This window comes from Tauraco erythrolophus, chromosome 8 (genome assembly GCF_009769465.1).
Source record: "Tauraco erythrolophus isolate bTauEry1 chromosome 8, bTauEry1.pri, whole genome shotgun sequence".
NCBI lineage: Eukaryota > Metazoa > Chordata > Aves > Musophagiformes > Musophagidae > Tauraco > Tauraco erythrolophus.
The window spans coordinates 22,303,258-22,323,953 of record NC_141472.1 but is presented as its reverse complement, the minus strand read 5'-3'; the positions used below and the strand labels follow the sequence as shown (position 1 = coordinate 22,323,953).

Below are 20,696 nucleotides of genomic sequence, written 5' to 3'. Positions count from 1 at the left end.
TGTCTCTGCATAATCTAAACAAAAATCAACCTAACTGGTAAAAAGAGCATCACTAAAAGTCATTTGCATTAATGTAGTTGAAAAATATATGAAGGGAAAAATCCAATTTTGCAAAGACTCACAGGAGCTTTTCCATTGAAGTCAATATTCATTACAGTAAGGGCTGTATTCAGGCCTTAAAATTTGGTCCAAAAAACATCTCTCTTTTGGTAGATTAGAGTTGATTTCTCTTATTTACCTCTCTACTATAAGAGGCATGAAAAATTTACAAAAAAATCCTTTCAGTAGTAAATGCATTTCATGTGTAGCTACATACTGAGTTGGAAAAACAGCAAAGATAATCCCATCACTAACCTGGGTTTATGTTTGTAGCTCTGAACGAGTACAGTGATACACTCCCCTGAAACTATTGAGCATATTCTCATTTTGCCACACTTCGACCTAGCTTACTTCCCAGCCCCTTGCTTACATCATGAGACTCAAGGTCAGCATCCTGTTAATAGCTCTAGGTCTCCTCACTTTAATTCCTTACTAGCTAAAATTAGCTCTTCTGATATGCACATTTTCACTGCACTTTTAAATGCCAGCTAAACGTGGAATTTTGTAAATGCTGATTTATAATGAACTGTAGGAATCCACCACATTTAGTGGTGGATAAATAGGATGTAGACTTCAGGAATGTGTATACACTTATTTTTCTGCCTGAAAGCCATTTAAAAACAGTAGTATAGTATACGTATTTTGTGATAAAGAAACATAAGGAATTATGTACCTTCTCTCATAAGGAAAATTTTGAAAATATTTCCTTGTAACATCTTCTATGAAGGTGTAGTAACTGTTCCTTTACAGCTAATAAGATAGATTACTGAATTAGCTCTTACTACAGTTTTTTTTTTACCTTATGAATTACAGTAAAAGAGATAAGATTGAAGACATAATTTACAAAAAATAACTGATTGTCCTTAGGAAGAAGCTTCACACCCATGTGCAGGACCTTGCACTTGGCCTTGTTGAACTTCATGGGGTTCTCACAGGCCCACCTTTCCAGCCTGTCAAGGTCCCTCTGGATGACATGCCTTCCCTCCAGCGTGTCCACAACATCACACAACTTGGTGTCTTGCTGAGGATGCACTCGATCCCGCTGTCCAAGTCACCAACAAAGATGTTAAATAGCACTGGCCCCAGTACTGACCCCTGAGGAACACCAGTCATCACTGGCCTCCACTTGGACATTGAACTGTTGACCACAACTTTCTGAGTGCGACCATCCAGCCAATTCCTTATCCACCGAGTGGTCCATCCATCAAAATCACGTCTTTCCAGTTTAGAGACAAGTATGTTGTGTAGGACAGTATCAAATGCTTTGGATAAGTCCAGGTAGACGATGTCAGTTGCTCTTCCCCTATCCATCAATGCTGTAGCCTCATCATAGAAGGCCACCACATTAGTCAGGCAGGATTTGCCCTTAGTGAAGCCATGTTGGCTGTTACCAATCACCTCCTTATTTTCTATGTGCCTTACATAGTCACCAGGAGGATCTGCTCCATGATCTTGCCAGGCACAGAGGTGAGACTGACTGGCCTGTAGTTCCCCAGGTCTTCTTTTTTTCCCTTTTTAAAGATGGGGCCCATGTTTCCCCTTTTCCAGTCAGTGGGAACTTCACCAGATTGTCACGACTTCTGAAATATGATGGATAGCAGCTCAGCAATTTAATCTGCCAGTTCCCTCAGAACCCGCGGATGTGCCTCATCAGGTCCCATGGACTTGTGCACCTTCAGGTTCCTTAGATGGTCTCGAACCTGATCTTCTCCTACAGTGGTCGGTTCTTCATTCTCCCAGTCCCTGCCTTTGCCTTCTGTGACTTGGGCTGTTCATTACTTTTTATTTTGATAACATTTCTAACAGTATAATCATTTTCTTATATACCATGGAAGAATTTGTATGATCATAATAAGTAAAGAGCTGAAATCCAAATTAAAAAAATGAGGGAATATTGAACTGATTTCAATCACAAATTTGCTTATTTTTTAATTATGTGAATGTGCTTGAGGGGAGGGAGAGAGGGAAACAGGAAGTGAGAGAGGGATGGAGATAGATAGATATTGCTTTGGTATGGATAATTCAGTATTCCCCATGCTGCTAAATGCTATAATGAAAGACTTTTCTTTTTTTTTTCAGTGCATAGGACTTAGAAGAATATTTAGTATTGTATTTCCTATGTAGGTAAGTTAAGTTGGATTACATAGCGTCAGGTAGAGCTCAGAAGTCCAGTTGGTTTATTTCATTTGACTTGCATAGCTAGCAATTTTGTTCTCCTTGCAGCAAGGGTAACAGTTTTGTGCCACATTCATTTTACATACGCAGTGCTTTTCAGCATTGTGCTCGCACACCTCATAAGCTGCTTAGTTAGCTACGTCAGCTGAGTACAGCACCGCCTTTCTTCAGGAGCGTCGACATTTTTAACTCCAGACTCCTTTCTGCGGGTGGGTCACCAGCGCTAATTGAGTAGCAGTCGTCTCCAGGTAGCACATCTGTACTGCGGTTATTGGTTATTGGTGTTACGTATGCTTGCAGCTCTACTTTGTACGTGCACTGTAGATACTGAGGGAAAATGAAAGTAAGTTCACTTCTAATAATTCTGGGTAAAATTAAAAGGGTTTGATGTATTTTTGCTTCAGCTAAACATGTCCATAGCTTCCTCTCTGCCCACAAATCGGTATGACCACTGTACAAATAACAGCTAGTTCTCCATATTGCCTGTTTTCCCTCTTTTAAATCCACCTGTGATCTACTTATGTGCTTGCTGAAGTTCGAAGAAATCTTTGCATTGATTTCAGAACAAGCAGAATTATTTCCTTGAATATAAAGTCTTCTTCTCAGAGTGCGAATCATCTTGTGTATCTCTGTGAAGTTTTGTGTTTCTGTAGAAGTGATAAATCATGCAGAATGCCTAATCACTGGCTTCTCTAAGTTCCCTCCAGTTGGTGTGACTGATTTGTTTATGTGTCCTCTTTGCCAGACCAGTGAATTCCTCCCCACCTCGTGCTGTCCCAGTGTGACCCTCAGCACAATTAATGTTGACAACTACCATCATGTTGTCTGTTTTTCTGTGTGTTGTTTAGGTGCATTCCATCCTACAGCAGTGTGGCTGGGCATGAAATCATGATGAAATTATAGCTAATATAAAAGATGACAGTCTGTCTCCTTAGCAACTGGGCCAGTGTGTGCACGTAACCAGCTCATGCTGAAGTGAAAGACTTGGTGCTTATTCCCATGGTGTTTACTGGCAAATCTTAAGATTAACGTCACCCCCTGAAGCTTTGGCATGAACATAGTATTTGCAGCAAAGCGAACTACCTCTTCTTTTTTGCTCGTACAAGCAGGGGAGGATTTTGCTGGGTATGAAGTAGGTAGAGATGTGATGATGTCTTTGCACAAGGTAGAGAAAGGAAGTTGAATTGTCTTCAGTTTCAGATAATTTCTTCTGGGCTCTCTGTCTTCATGCCCCACTGGGCAGAACAGGCATCAGCAGTGCTGAGAGGTACTCTCAGCTCCAGAACTCTAACTGAAAAGGACAGATGTTTCCAAAAAATAAGTATCTGTGAGTTTCCGATAGAGACAGGAACATAACAAAAGATAAGTCAATGGCATTTTTCCTTTTTCTGTTTGGCTTTTAGAGATTTTTGCTCTGCAGGGAGTTGCATTCATTTTCAAGGCAAAACAGGACTGTGGCATTCCCAAGGACTTAGCTTGTAAACTATGACTGAGAGAACTCTTTCTTTTTCAGATTTCAAGGTAGAGTGTTGTCTACTAGCCAACATATAAAGCAAACTGCCAATGTGCACCTTTCATCAAGGAAAAAGCTGTAAAATTTGATTCTTCCTTTAAAAACTAAAATTAGTGACATTTGTGTTTCTCCAAATGGTGCATAAGTTGATAAGATTCTAATAATAAATCTCACAGTAATTGAAAACTTGTTTCAAACCAACGTGATCATTGAATTCATACACATGCTGCATACTTGGTGTCAGAAGAGCAGTTCATTTTTTGTGTTTTCTGTGAGGCTGATCTCGCTATAGGCAAGCTAACTGTCTAAAACATGCTGGTTGCATGGTCCACTGGCTGAATTTTTGTAAACAAAGAGAATGCAGATTAAGGGGAGTATTTTTCTAGAAGAATCACTGATATTAGAATGGAGGAGAATCTGATAGTCCTTAATTCCCCTGTGTTAGAGTGCCAGTATTTTGCCATAGTGTCATTTACTGCCATGTACCATATTTACTGGAGGTGTAGCTGTTAGTTGTGGAGCAGAAGACATACCACGATGCATTACACATTCCTTTCTCTTTGTTTGATAGGTAATACATTGTGAAGTGGAGAAAAGCTCAAAGACTTTTTCTTTTTGAAAACCACCATTGCACTTCACTTTCTTTTCCCCATCTGAGTGCAAAGCCCTCTGATGCTCATATTGTTTTAGTGTAGCTTGTTAAACTCTCTAAGACTAAGATACATAGCAAGTTTTGCCATTGCCCTGAGGTTAGAAGCAATTGTGATGTGCTTATAGAGGAAAAAGTGGTGGTGTCTTTAAATGTGGGAGACCATCTATGTTTGTGGCACTACTGACAAAGTCCAATGTGACCTTGAGCAGGTTCTTCTTTTCCTTCCCTTAAAAACGAAAATATATTCCTCTGCATCACGAAGTTCCAAGAACAAATAGACAAGTATTTGCAAAGGACTCAGCACCCTGATGAGAACTAGGCAACTTCTGAGGTAGTTACTTCCAGAAGATGGGCTCTAGCAACTTTTTAACAAAGCAGACAAATATTTTTCATGTGTTAGAAAAGGAAGGAGAACACAGTGCATTTAATTAGTCACATATGGATAAGCTACTTGCAGCCTCTGAGTCATGGCCTTGGAAGTTAACTTGTATGATTTTTTTTTTTTTGAGGGAGGGGGGAGAACTATATAAAGAAAAAAAATAAATCAAGAAATACAGGCTTCCCTTTCAATCTCTGAGCAAAACTACAACAAAGGAAACTCCAGCCAACACCAAGTATGACCTCTTTAGAATGTACTATTTAAGTATCTCTGATGGATCTCCGCACTGACTTTCTTACAAGTTTTTACATCAAATTTGATTTCTTTCCTTCTCTCTAAGGCATGGTCTAAGGAAATGAAATTATCATATAGGCCTCTGAAATAAGGGTGATGATTTAAAGCACTCTGCTTGAGTTGCATAGAATCTATCTACTGCACAGTAAAACTCATCTTTTTCAAGAGGCAGAGGGATCTCTGGGATGAGATCAAGGCTATAATGAACTCTTTGAAGAACTGAGAAGTATTTCAGAGCTTTTACTTAAGACATTCGGTTGAAGAGAAGTGAGATGGGAAAATGATCCTCGTGTGACAACTTCGAAAAACACCACATTAGCTAACAAAACTCTGCCTCTTCAATTTCTAGAAAAAAAAAGCCCTGTGAACCCTCTTTTGCTGTGCTTACTTTTGCTTTTCCCCATTCTGTTTGTTTGGTAGTTGATGTGTAGGGGTATGTGTATGTATGTTTTTCTCAGGTGGTTTGCAGACATTTTTCTGACTACTTTATCATGTCTTACAGATCATCTGTGTTCCTCAGACAATAGTTGAGAAACACTTGTCTAATACTCTATCAGAAAATTCTTTGACATTACAGCAATAAAGGAGGAATACCACTGTCAGTAGGATATGAAAAGAAATTTTTTGGCATACTAACCTGGAAAAATTGAGGAGGAAGAGAGAGATCTCAACACTTGTCAAAATGTTGACAGAAAATTCAGGAAAAGTCTTAATTTTTCTGGATTGATTTACTCTAGGAAAAGAACTGAACTATTAGTATATAGCAAAGGGCTTAATAATGTCTAAATTTACTGCCAAAAAAACCCCAAACCAACATTTCAGTATTATTTTAACTAGTATGTTCAACACCCCTGATTTCTGATAAAATAAATTGTGAGTGCTGTATGATAGGGTCATGAGACCTGGAGTAAGAGATGGACAGGTCCTGTGGGCCTGTTGGATAGAATCTCTGCCAGAGGCAGGAGTGTCTCTGTCGGGTGCAGCTTAAGGAGAAAGTAACCAAAGAGGTTAAGCTGGAATCAGCAGCTTCTCCAGGACAGGTTTTCTTACAGCAGGCTGTGAGCGATGCTCTGCCAGCAGCTACCTGGGGTGCTGAGTTGCATGTTGGCGTCTCTGCAGAGCATTGTCCCAAATTAAAGCCCTAACACAAGAACTCAGAAGTAATACAGAAGTAAAAAAAAAAAAAAAAAGCATCTTCTAGCACATTGATACAGCCACCATAGTACATGCTGTCAGAAGTTCTGTTTGTCTTAAGAACAAATCAGTAACAATACTTAAAACTATGAGAAAAATTATGGAAGCTGACACTAGCAATATGTGGGGATCTGACAGATTTTCAAAGCAGTCGGTCTAACTGATGAGATCTGGGAAGACAAACTTGAGACTCCAAATCATGATAGAATAAAAGGCAGTGAAGCTGTGATTTTTGTCTCATCTCTTTGCAAAGATAAGGGCTAAATTTAGACTTTAGTTTGAATCTCACGTTTAGATGCAGAATTGTTTCCAGCTTTTATGATTAGCTTATGATTAGAATGCAAACAGTGGGTTAGCTGGAAGTGTGCATCAGGTTCGTGACGTAAAACAGTTCAGATGTCCAAGGGGAGATTCCTCTTAATTTCAGGGTTTTTTAGGTAAGGTACGTGGTATGTTAATTAATGTCTACTCAAATCTAGTAGAGACAAACTTAAAAAAAAAAAATAATGGCAGAAATGACTGCTGGAATATTCTTATTTAAAAAACAGCTGCACAAATTGGTCTGTCCTCATGAATAGTCATAGAAGTTAATAACATCAATAGGGTTCCTTGCTATTGTAATAGCTTTCTGTAAGAAGTGCTTTCAAAAACAGAATTTAGTAGAATGATGTTCTTTGCGTAGATATTTGAAGCATCCCATGAAGCTTAATGTATTTTTAAAAAGAGGGAGATTGTTTTTGAAGAAAATAATCCTAAGAGTAGTTCTAATTTCGTTTTTCCTAACTGCAATATACAGGTAAAGATGCAGATTTGAAAGCTACATAGGATTTTAGACATGACTCAAAAAGTACTTTCATGTTGCACTAGGATGGCACAAATTATACATTAGGTTAAAGCATTGTTTTCTCCGCTTTTTTCTGATAGGTCATTGCTTGTGAACAACAGTATGACTACTCGTATGATGCTCGATGTGATGTATGGTCCTTGGGAATAACAGCTATTGAACTGGGAGATGGAGACCCTCCTTTATTTGACATGCATCCGGTGAAAACTCTTTTTAAAATTCCCAGGTATGGCACTAGATGGCTGTCTTCACTCACTAGTCTGTTCAAAGGCACTGTAGTCAAATGAGAAAGAAATATTTGGTAAACATTTGCGCTTCAAATCTTAAGAATCTCTTATAGGAAAAGACATTAAAAAGCTGTAATGTTAAATACTTTTTTTTTTCAGCCTGACTTCTGCAATAATTTATGTTGCCTTGAAATGAAAAAGGCTTATGTACTTATTTTGTTCTTATCTGAGAATATAAAATCATATAATATCAAGGTATCTCCCTTCTAAAGCACTTTTTTTAGTTACTATTGATGAAAACACTTGTTTCAAAAGAGGAAGAAGCTAATGTGAATAACATTTTTAAATGTTATCCACCTAGAGTCTTAGGCTTGTTTTACTGTGGAAGAAAACCTCACCATTTTGACAATGCTATGAAGCAGCCTGGCAGTTTCAGCAAACTGTAGTAATAATTTAATTTTTAATTCACCCAAGGATGTTAAAACGTGAAGATTTGGGTTGTCATATGTGGATGTGAAAACGGGATAGAAATTCCTTCATTGTATGGTCATGTAAATTAGCTGTGTTATTTCGTGCTGGCCATTTTTGGTTTCATTTTGTTTTCATTTTGTTGAGTCTTCCTGAATAAGTGAAGAGGAGATTGACAGTGTAAAATAGAGTTTAATAGCAGAACAGTTGTAGTAATAGAAGAAATATAGAAAGAAGTTGTCCGTTGTCCGTCATCGATTAGACTGGCATATACTTGTCTTTTCCATGTTTTGCTCATAAAGAATCGCCACTGACCGATAACAGTTTAAAATCTTCAGCAATACGAGTGTTTGACCTTTTGTTATCTGCACAGTTATCATAGGCTTTTAAAATTTCTTCTGATTGCAATTTGCATTTCTGATTAACTCTATTTATATGCAGATGCAGTTGTGCTGGGTTCTGCGTCATATAGTTATCTCCTTCTACCCAGCTCAGACATGAACTGCCACCACTCTTCCCAAAATTATTCCTACTGGAGCAGCGGTTCATCTTGTTGCCTTTGCACAAGTGTAAAACAGATCCTGGCAATTAAGTCAGCAAGGGAGGCTTCAGATACTAAAGCAATATCTAGAAATTTTATCAATGCTCAAAACAGTTGAAAAGGAGAGAAGTCATACCAGACAACAGTAAGCAATAGGAAGATACATAGAATAGGGCATGTAGAGGCTTTGATTTCTATCTATAGTTTACCTCTTTCCCTATTTGCTGTTGCATCTCTGTATGACTGAGATATTCACCTTTGTTTTGCCATCTGATTGGTTAATTAAATAATGGGTACATTTACTAAATAGAATGGTAGCTATTTTTAAGTCAAGAGATTTCCCTCTGCTTGGCGTTTTATGAGCTATAACCCTGCTGCTGGTAGCATTCACGTTCAATAAAGTGGAGTATGATGAGTGCTGGATGGTGCAAAGGCCTGGGGTATAGGAGATAGAGCTTCTCTCCTGGTACTTGTTTGAAGTCAACTCAGAGGGACAGTAAATATGACCACAAGGCGCATTCCCCCTCTTATAGTAGTTCGACAGTTCAGAAATAATCTTAGTGCAGTTCCTGGTATTTGTGCTGCAATTCACACGTTTTTAACAGCATTTTCAACATCAGCGTTTTCAACATCAGCATTTAGGCGCTCCCCAGGTTGAAGGTGGTTCTTCCAAGCACTGGCTGTTGAGTGCTCAAGCAGAGATGTGTAGAAGCATTGCAGCTCACCCTCTGAGACTGTTCAATCCAAAATCCTCTGACTATGTGGTCATGTTTAGGTCGGTGGTATCCTTGAGTATTATCTTTGAATTTATCCAGTACAAATTCTCACCTACTATAACATCTCGTAGCAAGGAAGCCTACAGGGTAACTGTATTTTATTTGAAAGAACTCTCTCCTTTTTTGTGTGCCATTTGCTAGCTTTATTTGGTAACCTTTAGCTGCCTTATGAGAAGAGGAAATGTACAGTCAATCCCCATTTCTCCTCTCCACGTGACTTAATGTCATTGTAAGAGTCAGGAAAAGGAATCCTGCTGTTTCCCTTTTCCTCCCTTTTCCTCCCTTTTCCTCCCTTTTCCTCCCTTTTCCTCCCTTTTCCTCCCTTTTCCTCCCTTTTCCTCCCTTTTCCTCCCTTTTCCTCCCTTTTCCTCCCTTTTCCTCCCTTTTCCTCCCTTTTCCTCCCTTTTCCTCCCTTTTCCTCCCTTTTCCTCCCTTTTCCTCCCTTTTCCTCCCTTTTCCTCCCTTTTCCTCCCTTTTCCTCCCTTTTCCTCCCTTTTCCTCCCTTTTCCTCCCTTTTCCTCTCTTTTCTTTTTTGCTTCTCAGTTTCTTGCCCAAGACTTTCTCCGCATCCATTGCGCATTTGAGCCAAAGCTCTCAGCCATAGTTTTTGGCTCAGTGAGACTACAGTTAGAACCTGTGCTCAACAAGTTTCTTAACTGCGTCTAGCATTTGTCACATGTCCAGAGGCATTTCTGCTGTGCACAAAGATCTGTATGTCTTAAAATTGCTGTGCTGATACCTGCAATCAAACAGCTTAGGTTAGGGTGGAGTGAATGAGAGGCAGTGTATTCATACAGCCCGAGTTCCTGTCTCAGCTGAGGGGTGGTAACCACTAGCACCTGCCACCTCCTGTTTTCTACAGGAGGATGCCTGCCTGAGCTTTCCCTACAGTGAGCTCTGCTCAACCCATCATTTAAATCAGGATGTAATTCTGCACATTTGGTGAGATGGAGGGAAGGCTAACTCAACTGACAGCCTTCAGTTCATGGGTGGTGACAGCACTGCTCTCAAGTGAAATCTGGAACCTACTACTCCTGAGGGATATAGAAAGAACTCATTCAGCTAGGTTTTGCTTTCACCTGGAAAATGGCCACTAGCAGGACATTAGCAGTTTCCAAAATTATTTCACAACTGTAATTTTCCACTTAAACCACATTAATATTGGAGTACGATGGAGATGAATACTAAGGTACACATTTCTGATTCTGGAGGTAGTTTCAAGACCTGGGTCAGGAAGCAATATAACCTTATATAACTCCAGTCTTATGTATGTACCCATACTCGAATTTCTGACAGAGAGATACAGAATTTGTTTTGTTGATAACATCTCCTCTTTCAGCTGTGATTTCTTGTGGTTTGATGTGAAACTGCAAATCAGGTTTCAGCTATTATTAAATGTACTCAATGCGCTAATACCAAATGACACCAAAGTGTGTTGCGCAGTTACAGTGGGACTGTGGTACCCTACAGTCAAGGTTTGTTTTATCTGGAAGTGTAAAAAGCTCTTGCAAATAATGAGCAATAAATTTAATGGGCTGTTGATTTACTGCATATATCTAATTTCTGTGTATGTTCTCTCAGGATCATTTTCATTGATTGGGCTGATTTGACTTTATTTTGGAGAAGAAGAGGTGAAATTACTATTCACAGTAAATGGCACTTGGACATCACTCAGGCAGAGAGTTAACAGGAATAATTTCCTTGTTGCCTTACGTTCGTGACTACATTTGACTCATATCTTTCTATTTGTACTGCCTTCTGTGTGCTGCTGATTTCTTTACATTAGCAGAAAACTTTGCAATAGTTTTCAAGTTTTGTTATCAAGCACTGAATAATCTGTTCTCATGAATGTACTTAAAAATGTTAGTAATGGCGAAATTGCCAAAGCTAGATACAGAAATCTGTGTGTGTGTTTCCACAGAATTCTTCCATTCCCAAGTAGGGAATAAAGTAGTTAAGTTTCTATGTCAGTTTAGACATTGGCTTTTTTCTAGGGACAGCCAGTAATTGTACTGTTAGTCTTGGCATTGAGTTTCAACTTAGTGAGCTATGGAGCTAGGCCTTAGTCTTAAATGAATATAATTGAAATCAATGAGTCTTGTCTTTGACTTTATAGGGTTTGAATCAACCACTGAATGAATGATTTTGTACCAACAGTCACAGCAGTTACATACCTCCAAGATCTTTGGAGATGTCTTCTTGTGTAGAACTGAAATTGAGGATTAGGCTTTTACTGTTTTCGTGTGCTAATCTAAGCAGGAAAATGGGAAAAGCTATCAGTAGCCAGACATCCTACACTGTTTGTGTTCTCTGAACAAGAAGCAAATAAGGTATTAAATTCAGATGGCACTAGTGACAAAGCCAAAATGTTCTTTCAGTAGCTAAGAAATTACACTTCTGTATACTTTCTGTACAGCAATTATAACCATGGAAGGGAAGGTCAGAGTGACACTGCTTTAAAAAATATTTAGCAAAACACAGTCAAATTTTCAGTCCTCAGGAAACTGGGGGGGAATGAAAACCTTATTCTCAAACTTGAGACTTCTGCTAAACTTACCACCTCCGACTAACCAGGGCCACATCTGAATTATGTGACTTAAACCAGGGATGGTCTAAGCTCCAGGTTGAATAGCTCAAAGGTGTGCAAAGGAGCATGTCTGTGGATACATCATAGGACCCCAAGATGTTTGAGTTGTATGGCATTGCTGGAGAGGAGGCACCTTGTGCCGTTTAAATCCAGATCTATCTTCACCATTTCTATTTGCAACATTTTACATTCCCCTCATTAACGGAAAACAACATATCTCACAATAAAAAAAAACATTCTAGTTGCCATGAACGTTCTCTCTATCTCATCATATCTCATTGGAAGACTGTTGAAATAAGGATTTTCCCAGTCATACTTCTCTGTACAGGCTAGAAATGACGGAACTTTTAGTGATAGCCCTGTGAGCTGTCAAATAAGACTGAAAGCTGGTCCATAAGGCAGAAGCTCATAATACGGAAAGTTCTGATGGCACTAAGATGTTTGATTTTTGCGTTCCCACTAGTGCTCTGAGGTTCCTAGCTCTGTATTTTTATGACTGTTCTTATTTTATAGTTTTCACATCTCTGTCATTTTAGTGTTGCTGGAAAAAGATTCAAATGCTTTTGTCTCTGATCAGGATCCTGTCTGCTGAAAGTGTTTTGTTTGAAGGTCGTTCTTAACAGGACATTGTAGATAACAAGGTGTCAGCCATGTCTGTGTCTCTCTTTGTCTCCTCCATCTCCTCAACATGAACAGCAACTGTCTTGTCTGATTGCTGTGCCTTTCTAAATAAAGAACGTGATTTAACCTTTCTTATTTGCAGTTCTCTTCCCCCATCTTATTCAGGTTAAGGATTTTATTACCAAGATTCTAGTGAAAGGGCCTGTCGTGGTTTAACCCAGCTGCCAGCTAAACTACCACGCAGCCGCTCACTCACTCCTCACTCCTTCCCCCATTCCCACCTGCCAGCCCGGTGGGGTAGGGAGAAGAAAAGTGTAATAGGTAAGAACAGGGAGGGATCAACCACCAGCCTTGGCCCTGGGGCGAAACAGACTCAGTTTGGAGATAAATCAATTTAATTCGTTAACAGTTACTTCAGAGAAGATAATGAGAAACAAAGCCAGATCTTAAAAACACCTTCCCCCACCCCTCCCTTCTTCCTGGCTCCACCTCTTGCCCTGCAGTGGCAGGATGGGGAGGGAGGGCAAGGGGAGGAGGCAGACATGGATGGGATGGGGAATGAGGGCTGCAGGTCAGTTTGTCATGTGCTGTTTCTGCCACTCCTTCCTCCTCAAGGGGAGGACTCCTTACACTCTTTCCCTGTTCCAACGTGGGGCCCCTCCATCATGAAGACACTCCTCCAAGAACTTCTCCAATACGAGTCCTTCCCTCAGGATGCAATCCTTACCCATCAGATTGCTGCAGTGTGGGCTTTTCCCACGGAGTCACAGCTTTTTAGGGCACAGTCACCCACTCCAGTGTAGAGTCCGTTTTCATGAACTGCAGATTCGCCTGTGCTCCACCATCAATCTCCAGCACCATGGGGGTCCTTCCTATGGAGACAGTCCTCTATGAACTCCTTTAAGCAGCGCAGGCATCTCTTCCCCAGCGTAGGGTCCTCCACAGGCTGCAGGTGGATTTCTGCTCCACCGTTTCTCTCATGGGCTGCAGGTGGGGCCGCCTACCATCTCACCACGGGCTGCAGAGGAATCTCAGCTCCAGCACACCTCATCCCGCTCCATCTTCACTGACCTGGTGTCTGCATAGCGGTTTCTCTCAGCTCTCATCCTCTCTCTGCTGCAGCCGTGCCAGGCCCAACCAGCCTGACGAACTTTGGTGGTCCTGGTAGGATGAACTCTACCCAGTGGGTGCCCCAGGAGTGGCTCTCCAAGCCACACCACCACGGCCATCTCCAGTTGAGTGGTGGTGGCCCAGCACCGGTAGCTGCCCAGCTGGTGGGGGAATGCCAACTCCCTGCCTCCCCGCTCTCTTCAGTGCAGGTCCCGCCTGGCTCAGGTTCCTTTGTCCCCTTCTTAAACATGGCATTTGCAGAGGTGCTGGATTGACTCAGCCCTAGCCCAAGGCAGGTCCGACCTGGCCAGAGACTGGTCCTACTGGTTTTGCAGCCTGGGAAGCCTCTTGCATCTCCTTACAGGGGCCATCTCTTCAGCCCCTCCTTTGCTACCAAAACCCCACCACACAAATCCAGCACAGGCCCATAAATGCTTCCGTTAGATAAATAGCATTAGTTGAAAGACTGCAAACAGATGTATTGCTCCCTGTCCTCCACTTTTAGTGTGTTTTAAACTGTAGCTACGAACTGTCTGCAGTGTGAAGTGGGTGACATACGTGCACCAGTGAACTGACATTGTTGATCCTTATCCTGAATCAGACACACCTGCACTGTTTTTCACATCTAGGATTCTGTCTTGCAGCTACCAGAAGGCTCTGTTTGAACAGAGTCACCTTTCATTGAGTCAAGCAACATCAAATGTGATTAGAGATTGAATTTATCTCAACAAAATAGCTGAATTACAGAGGCCAGATGAACCCTCAGAATTCAAGTGTCTCCAGTTGAGCACGAAAAATAAGTGATCCCTCTGTGCTGCACTCCCCTGAAAACCTGACCAGTGTTTCACAGCAGGAGATGCAGAATGCTAAGCACTTTTGAAAACAGTGGTTTTTAAGGTGTGTAAGTATTAACTTCGAACTTTTGATAATATGGACTGAATTGTAGCCCAGATGCTTAAGCATCTTCCAGTGGTTAACCACTTTTCTTGTCCTACAGAAAAGGTAGTGTCTGCAGCAAATATCTGATAGCAAAAGTGGAGTGAAGAAGACAATGCTAGTTAAATTTTAAGTTAGATGTTTCATTAGACACTAGCCTTCTGGACCTTATTTCTGTGTGTTACGTAGATTTGGAAGAGACGGGGATACAAGTTCATGGACTAATGCAAATTTTAAAAACCTCTTTCATTCATGAACATTTTATTGTATGAATGGGCAGCAATACATGTTCATGGACTAATGCAAATTTTAAAAACCTCTTTCATTCATGAACATTTTATTATATGAATGTGCAGTGTCTTGGAAACAGTTGTGATACCACATGCATGAGACTTATTCTTAAAACTGCTAATGAGAAGGAAGCATTATCTTAGACCAACTGTTAATGTTCTGTTTTGCAATGATGCACACATTCTTCCTCATCAAAATGAATTCTTGGATCTAACTCATAAATCTCCTGAAAAGGGACCTCCAGTGCCTAGAGATAGAAATAAATCATACTGCGAAGACACTGAACCATGAAATGATTCTGTTAACATGTCATCTGTCTAGAATATATTTTCAAATCTTCAGCAGAAGGGTCTAAATTATGAAGGGAAGGTGGCCTAGCAAAGTTGGTAATTTGGGAGTTGATACTTTTAACCTCTTCCATCTGCTGCCACTACTTAGGTGTATCTGTTTTGGCAAAATATTGCAAAGTGAAAGAATCTCAAATATCATTACACTTAAGCTTTTTACAGTAAAATAGGTCCATAAATTCTTCAAACAATGTTATCTTGTGAAAAATGTTACATCATATCAGTACTATCTCTTAAGGTAGCAGTGATTTGAAATTTTGAAAAGAAAAGTAATGGCTATGAATAAGTAGCATGGCAAAGAAAAGATAAAGATTGTACATTGTGGTCTGGAAAGGATGAGTGTAGATACCAGTGTAAAGGGAGGATTTTGGGTCATGTTGCAAAGATCCTGTGTTTCTGGATCTGTCTCTTTACAATCCTTTTTACAGGGAGGTGGTAAATTAAGAGCGATTTTCTAGGTTACACTGACAGCTGACACTAACAGAAACTGAACCATATCCTCCTCTTATGTCTGTATCAGTCAAGTGTTGCTCTTCTGAAAGCAGTAGAAGGCACCTGTTTTAAAACTGATTGGTGATAAGAAATGGTTATTGAATTTTCTTACCCACAAAACCTGAGAATTAAATGAAATTTCATTAAAAATTCTTATGCTTCATTAATTCATGTTAAATAGCCAGGAGTGGGATGGAGTTGATCTTCTGAGTATTCATTAAATGATCTAGTTCTTCATCTCTGTTGCACTGTGTTGAGACCTAAAGCTCTTGGGAGTGCTTATTAATTTGAATTTAGTGATGCTTGACTGCTTCAGGAGCTGACCTGGCTCTAGTAGAACCAAAACTGGTGTCTCCACCTCCTACCCCATCACAACTTCAGCTTACTGGTAGTTTGCAGGTAGGCGGTATAATTATCCTTGTACTTTCTATGCAAACATACACATCATCTTTAATATTGGTAATGATCTCTGAAGATGTTTTTTAAGAGTATTCAGTTATTGTAATTTTCAAGGCATGATCATGTCAAGAGGTAGAATAGACCTTTTTCACTTCAATAGATAGTGTGACTGTGGGCCAGCCATATGAGGTAGAGGGGACAAAATATTTGCACCTTCACTTTGCTTTGTTGTATACAATGTGAAGCATCTGGTGTACTACAGGTAGTTTCATCCATCTGAACTGGTAAGAACTGTTGTGGAGACATTATTTTTTTGGAGGTAACATTCAAATATTAACATTTTCTAATGTAGCCTTTCATACTGCAGCTGGCTTTGCTGGCTTTTTTGTAATTTTGCCATTTGCATTGGTGCTGACATGGAACTGGTATATCATGTAGTGTACACTTCTACTGCTGTTCCTTGGAACAGTAAAGTAATACAAGTATGTGTTGTAGGACAGTAAAGCTTAGAATTGGTTGTAGTTGTTTAAAATGAAGTGTTTAAAGTAGTTAAAGGAACATGTTTAATATAGTCTTATGATGAATAATTTGACAGCAGGTATACAAGTTTCAGAGCACAGTGGTGTTTATTTCTTAAGAGGTATGTGAAATGCAGTTACAGCAATGTGACTAAACTCCTTCAAAACACCAGATTCTGCCTATGGTTATAGGTAGGGCATCATGATGTTGGTAAAAGCTATGTATACTTGTCTGAGGAATAATTTGACCTTTACAAGTTTTTTCATTGTCTGATACATTGGACTTTCATTACAATGTGATTCTATTTGTAAAGAAAATCTTGAATATTAAAAATGTAGGGTAACACATTACATCTAAGAGTACTGTGAAAATATCTAATGAGCAGCAATACAAGATCCTCAGGATCCTCCTTGATTGGTATATGAATAGCAAAGCAATTCAAGGATAGAGTCTATCTGTAAGTGGAAAAGGATACAGATCTGTGACTGAGGATTAGGAAGACCACTGCTAGTTCTTCAGCAGGTTACAGGCTCCTCATATAATCTTGAACAAGTCAAATATGACTAGATTTTCAGGATTATGTAAGTCCCTAAATATGTTGTTAGGTAGCTAGCAGAATTTGAGAAGCACTTCTGTGTTTCATTTCTGTTAAAGTTCTTTAAATCTCCATTCTGGTTTTGATTTTTCTGAAGCGTTCAGGATCACTGATTTCACAGAAAGTGAACCATTGATGTGGTTTTGAAAATGTCAGTAAGTGTGTGTGCTTGGTTGTGACTTCTTCCACAGAGTCACAGAATGGCTGAGGTTGGAAGGCACCTCTGGAGGTCATCTTGTCCAACCCTCCTGCTCAAGCTGGATCGCCTACAGCAGGCTGTCCAGGATGGTGTCCAGACAGCTTTTGAGTATCTCCAAGGATGGAGACTCCACAACCTCTCTGGGCAACCTCTGCCAGTCCTTGGTCACCCTCTCTGTGAAAAAAAAGTTTCCTGATGTTCGGATGCAACCCCCTGCATTTCCATGTGTGCCCATCGCCTCTTGTCCTGTCACTGGGCACCACTGAAAAGAGTCTGGCTCAGTCTTCTTTACATTCTCCCTTCATACATTTGTGAATATTGATAATACCCATCCTGAGCTTTCTCTTCTCTATGCTGAACAGTCCCACCTGTCTCAGCCTTTCCTCTTGTGAGAGATGCTCTAGTCTCTTAATCAACCTTGGTGATCCTTTACTGTCTCCAGTAGCTTTGTATCTTTCTGGTGCTGGAGAGCCCAGAACTGGACACAGTACTCCAGGTGTGGCCTCACCAGCGCTGAGTAGAGTGGAAGGATCACCTTCCTCGACCTGCTGGCAACACCTCTGCTGTTGCAGACCCAGGATATCATTAGCCTTCTTTGCCACAAGGGCATATTGCTGGTTCATGTTCAACTTGGTGTCCACCAGGACCCTCAGGTCCTTTCGTGCAAAGCTGCTTTCCAGCTGGTCAGCCCTCAGCGTGTAAAGTATACACTTGTGCAGGACTTTACACTTCTCTTTGCTGAACTTCATGAGGTTCCTGTTGGCCCATTTCTGCAACCTGTTGAGGTTCCATCCCTTTGGATGGCTGCACAACCCTTTGGTGTATTAGCTGCTCCTTACGAGTTGGAACATGAGCAAACTTGCTGAGGATGCACTCTGCCCTGTCATACAGATCATTAATGAAGATGTTGAATGGGACTGGACTCAGTATTGACCCCTGGGGTACACTGCTAGTGATGGATGAATGTCCTGGCATTTCGTTTGTATAATCTGGCAAAACATGTAATAATTCCATGGGGAAAGAGTTTTGTGCTATGAGGACAAGATATTTTGATGTTGTTACTATCACATTGTCTCACCGTTTGCAACAGTGCCAAAACACACTGGGGCAGGGACTCTGCCCTTATAAAGATGTACAGGAGTTATTCATTACTAATTCATTTCTAACAGGTATATGAACTGGTAAAAGTCAAATGCATCCTAGGGTTTGGGTATCAGACTGAAATAGATTTGTGCCAGGATTGAACTCACTAAGGAGCGGCTGGCAGTAGTGTTACCTTCCTTACATCATCTGTGTCTAAAAAGCAGAGAGCTGTTTGTGACTAAGACCATACCAAATATATATGGATAACTAGCCTTTAAAGTCTGGCAGTAGATCTAAAAATTGAAGTGTTAAGTGGTCAGCAGCCATATTGTAGCAAAATGGGATCTGTTCCCCTTTGCCTTACGACATTTTAGTATATTTAAAATAGTGGTAAAATGTTATAAATGTTTTTATGTACTGCATAAGACAGTAGAGAATCAGCCCTAAAATCAAATCATCTTGGTGCAGTTTCCCCCCTCTTTCCTTAGCTACTCAGTTGTCACATAACATACATACAACTACATATCTGTTTCTCATTGATTTTGTCTGTTCCTTTTTGTAAGTTGTGTACAGATAGAATTAGATTTTGCAGATGCATTCTTTGTTCAGATGTATTCATAGCCCAATTTCAGCAAGTAATTCATGCTCTGCACCTTGTTGTTGAATAGTCTGTTGTAAGCATTTACTGTTTCAGCTGTTAGGGAAGACTTTACCTGCATAGTATGTTGCTGGTTTTTAATTCATTGCGAGTCTTTCCTCTAACTGGTTTTCTCGTGAATACGTGCAATTACAAATAGAAGGGTATTGTTTTATATGTGTATTCTTCGGTGCTTATTTAAAGCTGACTGTTTCAGCAAATATTCCTGCTGGTATATGTGTTGCTAGAACATTCACGGGAATTACAGAAGAGCTAATATATGCAGCTGATACTCAAATGAATAATCATGAAAATAAACATGCTCGGCTCTCAGCCATTTTCTGAGCAAATGAAAAAGAATCACCTCTGATATTCTGTTTAACTCTCTGTGCTGCACTCTAACCCTCTCTGAACTCTAGGTAGAAGCTGTGATGCCTGACAAATGTTTTTAGTGACTTCATATGCAGTTCATTTCATGCATTAAATGCACATAAACTGTTTTAGTCAACCAGTTTCCAAAGTAAATTATTACTTTTCAAAATCCATTGCATAAGTAATAACAGACTGCTAAGATACAGTAAGTGCCATTTTGTTTTGCTCTAGTGGAAAATTTCATGCTGACAAGGTCAAGCCCTGCAGTCTGGGAGCAGTCAAGTGATGAAAGGCACATCCAGCAGGAGGAGAGGTAGTAGCTGGACATCTACTAGCTGTTGTCTCCTTCAGAAGTGAGGATTTGAAATATGGCTTAGTTAGATTTAGGGGATAGAGCTGAGCTACCAAGTCTTGCTTTTATTATTGTAGACTAAAAATACATTGTTTTCAGTGTGTTTTCAAAACTGCTCCCTGTTTCTTGACAGAACTACACTAGTTAACAGCAGTGTCTGTGGTTGTCCTGAGGCAGCAATACTGTGAGGGCAGTAGAGTAATCCTTACACATAGTAGTTACTGACTTTTAAGAAGATTCATGCTGTGGTGCATGGTAAACTGGAGATTGCAATGGAGAAAATGTAGCATGGCTGGATTTTTTTAGTGCAGCAAAATGCTTGTGCTCTGCTTTTAAAATGAATTTGAAGACGGTAGGAAAATCAGTCAGTTATAAATAGCTAACAGCCAATCTTGCACTATTCAGCCAAGAGAACAGCTTCCTTCCAGGTGGATAATTCACATGTAATATTGCTTTGCGGTAAGATGCTTAGTGTTCAGATATTTTTTTTATGATTGTTTAATATACTTTGTTGTGGAAATAGATTCTTAGGATAAAAATAATTGAGATAATCTAGGAGTCAAATTGCTTAGTAAAGAACTAGGTAGCTACATTTCAGCATATAAATCTACATCATTACCAGAGGTTGCTGAGAAGGCTGCTGATGCCTTATTAGATAAGGTTTAGATAGATTACCTGCAGCACTAAACAATTTACTGAGAACAGAAAATGGGCTTCTGTTACAGTTTAGAAATGAAACATCACAATTATTTGAGGTACTCTGTAACCTTGGAAACAATTGGGAGCGGTGACATCAGCAACAATTATGTGCAATTTTTGTCTTTAGTTTATCACCAAGGTAACCAGAGCAGGTTTCCCTGCTTGAAATTTTAAAAATGTCTTGGTTTGGTATTAAGTGAACACGCATGAAACAGACTATTTAGGGTCTGTTAAAATTGTATTCTGCTTCCCTTTTAAAATGGTCCTTCAGGATTTAAGTTGTGTAAACTCCTAA

At 40.0% G+C, this 20,696-nt stretch overlaps 1 protein-coding gene across 1 annotated transcript in view; it reads left to right on the top strand.

Moving 5' to 3' along the window:
• MYO3B (myosin IIIB) overlaps positions 1 to 20,696 on the top strand; it is a 197,707-nt gene that overhangs the window by 14,292 nt on the left and 162,719 nt on the right. Inside the window, 1 exon segment of the mRNA XM_086615897.1 lies at positions 7,231 to 7,376. Within this exon segment, the coding sequence (XP_086472023.1) occupies positions 7,231 to 7,376 (146 nt within the window).